At 39.3% G+C, this 8,067-nt stretch overlaps 1 protein-coding gene across 1 annotated transcript in view; it reads right to left on the bottom strand.

Annotated features, from left to right (window-relative positions):
* Positions 1 to 8,067, bottom strand: part of STARD3 (StAR related lipid transfer domain containing 3) — a 114,462-nt gene that overhangs the window by 58,382 nt on the left and 48,013 nt on the right. Inside the window, exon 7 of the mRNA XM_053698018.1 lies at positions 6,169 to 6,267. Coding sequence (XP_053553993.1) covers positions 6,169 to 6,267 — 99 coding nt within the window. The remainder of the gene's footprint in view (positions 1 to 6,168; positions 6,268 to 8,067) is intronic.

Raw genomic sequence — 8,067 nt, 5'->3', positions numbered from 1 at the left:
TAAGCACCAGTTCAATTGCAATGTGTTGGTTAACTGGAGAATAAAGCAATTTTTAAAATGTTATACTATAGTGCAGTAGTTGAATTGCATTGCATTGCAAATTAGCTGCAGAGAAAACATTTTTTTTTAAATAAGCTTGTTTCCTTTTCTCTTGGTCGAGCATAGAAATGTAGCCAGAAAAAAGGTGCATTGCTCATACGAATGTACACACAGTGCAGCCAGATTACAGCTCTGTTTGAAGAGAACAGTCTAATGTGGAGCAGTGCTGCAAAGTTAAAGTGCATACAGTTCCTGCATGTGCCCTGTTCTTTCTGCAGACATGATGCATTTTCTGCGATGACATCTCAGATCACTGCATGTTCTGCCTTGGGGTCCATGTCAATCATATATAAACCAATAGAAATCTTTATACAGCCTTCCTAGTAGCTTTGTTAACACCTCTCTTAAGCAAACTTTCATATATGAAAATAGATCTACATTTTCCTTGTTTTTGTGCTTCAATTTTAGCGCTTTTTATATCTTATTTTTATGCCCCAATAGATATCATTTTTGTACTCTGTTATATATTATTTTGGCGATCCATTATATGTTATTTTTCACTCCATCATTATTGGGCTTTGTTATAATTAATTTTTGCACCTTGTAGAGCCCTTTTTTTGTGTAACTGCTTCTACAACTGGTAGAGAATAGATTTATAATGCTGTTCTCCACTGTAGCTATGGAGAACTTTAAGGTAGGAACTTGCAGGAGAACTTTCAGTCCTCCACAGGAGAATATAAATGATACATTTGTAACTAGGAGAATTGTGAGGAGAACTTTATGAAATACGACTAAAAAGATATAATTTAACCCTTTTTTGGAGAACATGCTCTCCAAGGAGAGTGAGAACAGAGTACGAGAATTTTACAGTCGAACTTGCCCAATTTTAGGCGTATTTTTGAATGATAAATAGGGGAATTATTTCTCATGAGAACTTTTAGGAGAAAATATAGGAGAATATGAATGATAAATCGAGCCCTTATTGTAAAAGAGAGTCCAACAAAAAAAGATCCTTATACTTAGAATATGGAACCTTTCTCCATATATAAAAGAAACTCAATAGAGACCTAAAATAGACACATAGGACCACATAAAATGCCATCTATAATCAAATACCAAAAACTGTCACCAGATGGCAGACAAAACCTCTCTATTTTCTGAACAGAAAAAAAAACGGAGGCACAGCACAAAACATTTATGCTAAAAGAAAAAGCACAAATTAAAAAGGCAGTTCTTCATAAAATCTCTTTATTTAGCTATGTGGCTGAATAGTGAGAGAAGTATACTTGCTATCTGTAGACTCAAATCGCAGGGAAAAAAACGGGGATCAGCCGAGAACCAGTTTCTCTAAATAAAATGCGCCAGCTCTACAGATATTAGCGCACGCTCCAAGGCGGGAAATTAATACAACATGAACTGCCACTGAGCTAGTTAAAATGGCGCTTCCTAGAACGCCAAACATACTGTTCAAATGAGCCTTTAATTATTTAATTAATAAAAGGAAAAGCAAATCCGGTACCGTCTGTGGAAACTCCTTCACATGAACACCGGCACAACATGCAGCTCCAAAGCAGCAGTACAAAAGGGGAACGATGCGATAGCACTGAAAACAGCTTAAATAATAATAATAATAAAAAAAAAACTAGATTGCATTCCCTTCACATTAGTGAACAAAGGAGATAGTGCTAAGAGATCAGGGAGATTAAACCCCGTAGTACTCTCCACAGAAAATCATGCCCCTTAGTAGATCGCTGCATCTATTACGATAAGGGCAGCGCTAAAATAAACCGCATTCACAAACACTGAACTAACGTCTCCAGAAATTTTTTAGCCCTTATAAAAAAAGAAGCACCTTAAATATCCGAAATAGAGGCATTTACAGGGATAAAAGGAGGAAGGAAAGAAGTCACCATATAAGAAATATATAAACCAAACCCTTTAGAAGGTCTTAGTCATGAGTCAAATAAATATATAAGAAAGGACTTACCCTCTAGGGAAACTTCTGCTGCGGAGCAGACACAGCAGTTGCAGGTCTGAAAGCCTCACTTGACCGCCAACAGGGACCTGTAGACAGAGAAAGAACAGAGTAACAAACTCTGGCTTTCACTAAAGTGGTAGCAATAATGTTAGAAATAAAGCAAAGACAACCTCGCCGCTTTCTAACTGCTAAGAGACACCATTACTCTTACTAAAGAGATTGACATGGAAACAGCATAACCCCAATCCTTGCTTGCAGGGAAAAGTACCCATAAAAGGATTAAATATCTTCAGCCACCAACTTCGCACATCCTTCATTGACAGAGGCAAAGAGAATGACTGGGAATTATGTGTAAGGGAAGTTACACTTAACAGATTTGCTGGGGTGCTCTTTGCCTCCTCGTGCTGGCCAGGAGATGAATATTCCACTAGAAAATGGAATGACGTTGTGGACTCTCCATGTCATAGGAAAGAAATATATTTTACCGCAAAACTTCTTCAGTAGCCACATCCCATTGTAAAGGGGCCTTAAACAGCCAATCACAATGCTATCCCCAGAACTTGCAAGGGAGCATGTATCTGTCATGTTATTTACCTCCTCAGTTTAAAGGAACAGTAAAAGTACAACTTAAATGGACTAGATAGAGCATAGAATTAACAATTTTCCAATTTACTTCTTATGAAACCATAATCCTAGGTGAGCTCAGGAGCGTGCAAATGACTGTAGCCATCTGACAGCAGGATGTCGTCCAAGTATGGCGCTACTGCAATACCTCTGTATCTCGCCCCTGCGAGCAGAGCCCCCAGAACCTTCATATAGGCTCTTGGGGCAGTAGCTAGGCCAAATGGAAGAGCAACAAACTGGAAGTGCTGGTCCAGAAATGCGAATCTTATGAACTTGAAGTGATCCTTGTGTATTGGCACATGAGGGTAAGCATCCTTCAAGTCTATTGTAGTCATGAACTGTCCCTCTTGAACTAAGGGCAGAATGGACCTATCGCCTCCATCTTAAACGATGGGGCTGACAGAAACTTGTTTAAGCACTTTAGGTCCAGAATCGGTCAAAAAGTACCCTCCTTCTTTGGGACCACAAAGAGGTTTGAGTAGTGCTCCAGACCTCTCTCTGCTAGAGGAACCTGCACAATTACTCCCAGGGAGGAGAGATCCCTCACGCACCCTAGAAAAGCTTCTTGTTTTTCTAGTCTTGAAGAGGAATCTGCTCCTGGGTGGATGAGATTTGAAACCTATCCTGTAACCTTGTGCGATGACCTCCAGAACCCAAGGGTCGTCTACATCCCCAAGCCAAGCCTCCACAAAGAGGGATAGTCTGCCCACAACATGATTCAGCAATGGATCGCGGGCCGCCCCTTCATGCCGATTTTGTTTCGGCAGGCTTCTTGTTCAGCCAGAGTGCCCTACGAGCTAGAACAGAAAAGCCTGATGTCTTGGCATTCAGGCAAATGATCTGCATATTGGCATCGCAGATAAAAGAATTAGCTACCCTTAAGGCCTTAATTCTTTCCTGGATCTTGACAAGGGTAGTTTCCACCTTGATCAACTCCAATAGAAAGTCGCACCAATAGCCGCTCCAGGTTGAAATAATTATCCCGTGTGCTGAAACATCTTTAACAGAGTTTCTAGCTTCTTATTCATGGGCTCCTTAAACGACAAACTATCCTCAAGCGGGATGGTAGTGCGCTTAGCAAGCGTGGAGATAGCTCCATCAACCTTAGGGACAGAACCCCACAACTCTAATTGAGAGTCCGGAACCAGGAACAATTTCTTAAAGGAAGAAGGGGAAGAAGAAGGGGAAAAAGAAGATCCAAGTCTCTCCCATTCATTCTTGCCATCTTTACAGGAACTGGGAAAGTCTGTGGCAACACCCTGTCCTCAAACTTTATCAAGTTTAGGAATAGAAGGTTCATCAGGTTATTTAGGCTCTGGATCTCTAAAGTAGCCAACACTTCTTTTAAACAGAAAGCGTAAATGCTCGATCCTAAATCTAAAGTCTGGTTCCTCCGCAGCTGGAGGTTTAGAGGCAGCAGATTCCGACCCAAAAAAGAGCATCCTCTGAATTATCAGAGGCGTCCTCATCAGTGGATAATCTTGTATTGGATAAATCCAACAAGTTGGTAGATGACCCCTGGGAAGGATAGAAATATTTGACCTTTCACTTAGCAGGGTGAGGTAAAGCACTAAAGGCTGCAGACACTGTCGTTTGTAGATGTTCAGTAAAATATGGGGGTAAGCGGGCCCCTCCCAAAGGAGGATTAGCAGTGCAATGGGAAGCTGCATGTGTAATAGGAGATGAGAGCAGGGAACGCACCTAACGGGACGGAGACCCCTCAAAGGTGGACGGCTCAGTGGTATTAAACATCTTGGTTTTCTTAGATATAAGTACTTTATCAAGGCATGTGGAACATAATTGAGCAGGCGGGTATACCGTAGCCTCCTCACAATATAAGCAGGTATTAGATTTTGGTAAAGAGGGAGTACCCTCTAACGTGTCAGAGTCCTCCATAGCGTGCACTTTAAAGATTGACTATAGAAAAGATAAATGGCACCTTTATACTCCCAATGGCTGGGGCACTCACCACCTCCTATGACCCAGGCTCCACAGAGAAACCGCTTCGTCTCCTGTAGACCGCACGGTCAAGAAAAGAGGAAATCAATGAGACCACACCTGGTCACGTGGTGTGCCATGCAGGACCGCTCGTGCTCCTGGAATAAGCACGCCAAACCTAACAGGCAGTTATCCAAAAACTAAAGTAAAACCTGAATGTTCCAACATCTGCCTGAGCCTCAACTCACATATCGCAGCATAAAAACATAATAAAGCAAATTATGCATAAATCCCACCTGTTCAATAATCCCTTTCCGGAGATATTAACCTTTGATTCCATACAGATAAAAGGAGTCACACTGTGACCCTGTCTTCTTGCGTTATCATAGGAGTATAAAATTAAACAATCTTACCGGAATCACCACTGTGGAACAGACACACAGCCTCTCAAGTTTGACAGTCTTGTAGCATCGCACCTGACATGGACTTGAGTTATAAAAGCAGGCAGTAAAACTCATCAACACTGATTGCTTAGGAGCTGTTAATACGAGTCAGAAAGATTCTCCCTGCATCTCCAGACCCTAACATTCATCAATGCTCTCACTGAGAGGCTGACAAGACTACTTAAAACTCCAATCCCATACCGAAGGGTACTATCCTCCATAAGAGACTACTCAGAATCTTCCGACACTTCTCTGCCATCCTCCTGTGACGAAAGGCAAAGATTGACTGGGGGATGAGGGTAGTGAGGGAGGTATGTAAGCCTTTGGCTGGGTTGTCTTTGCCTCCTCCTGGTGGCCAGGTTCTGTATTCCCACAAGTAAGGAATGAAGCCGTGGACTCTCCTCATATTAAGAAGGAAATATAACAATTTTTACAAAGAGATATTTTCTTGTCAGCTTTTTACAGTTCTGCTGCATCTATTTAGCATATGGGTATTCTGTCCTTTTAGAAGTTTAAATGAAAACTAATTGTGGCATTAAAATAAAAACAAACATAGGCACATTCTCCTGTTTTGAAAACATACAAACTTAAAAAAAGACAGGAAACTCCAAAATGTTCATGATTTGTATAGAACATACCATTTTAAAAAACTTTCCAATTTACTTACATTACCAAAATGTGCTTTGCTCTCTTGTTATCCTTTGCTGAAGAAACATCAATGCACTACTGGCAGCAAGATGAACACATCTAGTCAGCCAATCACAAAAAGACAAATGTGTGCAGGCACCAATTAGCAGCAGCTCCTACTAGTGTAGGATATGTGTGTATTATTTTTCAACAAGAGTTACCAAGAAAACAAAGCCCATTTGAAAATAGAAGTGAATTTAAAAGTGTCTTAAAATGACATGCTCTATCGGAATACTGCAAGTTTAATTTTGACGTTCCTATCCCTTTTAGTCCAAAATGTACAATGTATTCTTTGTGGATGTGTATTTTCTTTATCTCTGTATACATTAAGGATGTTTGTATGTATGTCTAATGTGAAAAGTTGCATCTAACAGAGAAATAAAACACACACACACATATATATATTATTGAATGAATCACAAAAAGGACACCATCTTCAATTAGGAAATATTCTCTCACCTGCAAAGGACTCAGGAGGGGAGTAGAACTGACCATCAGAGAGTGCTCCTGTATAGGGATGAGAAGGATAGGCAGCAGCTGCCTGAGCAGCCAAGTACCCTGTGAAGTAGACAGACAAGCAAAGAAAGCTTTTTAGAACACGTACACAGGTGTAGCAAATTACTGTTGCTCTTTACATAAGAAGCAGGCTGCTGTTTACCAAGATATTTCCCTATTTATATCCTGAAAAGAGTGAGGTCCAAGTCATTTTGTTTTCTCCTCCACCGGCTATGTGGAGGGTACACTCCCTCAAGCCATTGGTGCTGAGGAACTATATACTTTTCTCACAGCCAAAGGATGTACAAATGCCCGGCTACCTTGGGTGTCCTCCTTAGTGGGGCATTTTATGCCCATCATCCATATCAAAAAGCAGTATTTAAATGTGAAGTGCTGATTAAAGTGAAACTCATACAGCTGTGTCAGCACCTGTCAGCCAATGAACATTAGTAGTAAGCACCTTTCAGTCAATGAGCATTAGTAAAAAATAAACAACTGATTCTGTAGTATAAGTTTCAATTTGCATTTAAGCAGAGTTTACTTTATATTTCTTCAGGCAAAAAAGTATTCAACATATTTAAATGCTACATTTTACTATGAACAAAAAGGAAATTTATCTGTTAAAATCTGACAGCGCTCAACCTTGTGTCTGTGGCTCCTAGTATTGTGGGTACCAGCACCCGAAAAAAGTGAATGTAGTGTTAAAATGAATACACAGAGCGCCTCCTAAAAGGCTAAGACACTGGTAGTTACAAGAGTTTTAAAAATAAAATAAGTTATACTGGGGAGTATAAATAATATATTTATATGCTACTTATAGCTTGGTATACAAACAAGATACAAAAAGTGGATCCACTTGACAATAAATATGTAAATCTATATTAAAAACATACAGTTGTGGATAAAACCACAAACATAATAAAATCTAAATCACAAAATGAAATACAATAAAATGAAATACAATAAAACAGCTGATAAGCTGGTAAAGGGTATAAGTTTTAAAAAAAAAAAAATCATCAAATGACTGAGTGATATTAATTTTATATAGGGAAATCTTTTAATAAGAATCTTTTATCTTATTCCATATGACATTTATTACTTTGGTATTTTTCCCAAACACATTTTCCATTCACTTGTTTTTAAGTAACATACTATTTGTCATTTAGGGGCCTAACAAGCAACCTTAAACTTCAAAAGTAGCTAGTTACCTTAGAAAAAAAATAAGCCTCTTCCGACCAGGCATGGGAAATCTAAATATAGGACTAACAATTGTTCTATTTTATATGGTTTCCATGGTGATAATAATAAAAGTGAAACAGACATGTGGTGATGTCACTTCCCCCTTTTTCTAGCTGATTGATATACACTGAATATTAAGATCGGCGAAACCGGAAGTGTATGATGTGTATCACACGCCACTTCCGGTTTGCCGTTTTCCTGGGACACAGCGCAAATTAGAATATAAGGCTAACATAATGTCATATATATAACGCTGTATTCTGGGGGCATTTGGGACATATTTATAGAATTAACCAGAGATTTGAGCTCTGATTAATTTCATAAATGCACAAACTTGCAGTAGCAATAAACAGCTACTTGTAATGGCTGGTTATTTATTGCGCGTCCGCAAATAGTATATTTACACGTGTGGGGGCGTGCGATAAATCAGCGCTCCACTTGTAATCTAACCCTTATGGGACATTAATAAGTTTGAGATTGCAATAAAAACTAAATTATGTGCAACCACTATAAAAATTTTTTTTTAATATACATTTATTATTTTTGTCCTCTTTTTCTGTTTAATTATGAAAATTGTAGGCTTTCTCCTGTCAGGAGTGGAAGTGCAGACTCAGACTTAAAGTG

Source organism: Bombina bombina, chromosome 1 (assembly GCF_027579735.1).
Source record: "Bombina bombina isolate aBomBom1 chromosome 1, aBomBom1.pri, whole genome shotgun sequence".
Classification (NCBI taxonomy): Eukaryota; Metazoa; Chordata; class Amphibia; order Anura; family Bombinatoridae; genus Bombina; species Bombina bombina.
Note: the sequence above shows the minus strand (reverse complement) of the source record. Positions and strands in the feature narration are given on the sequence as shown.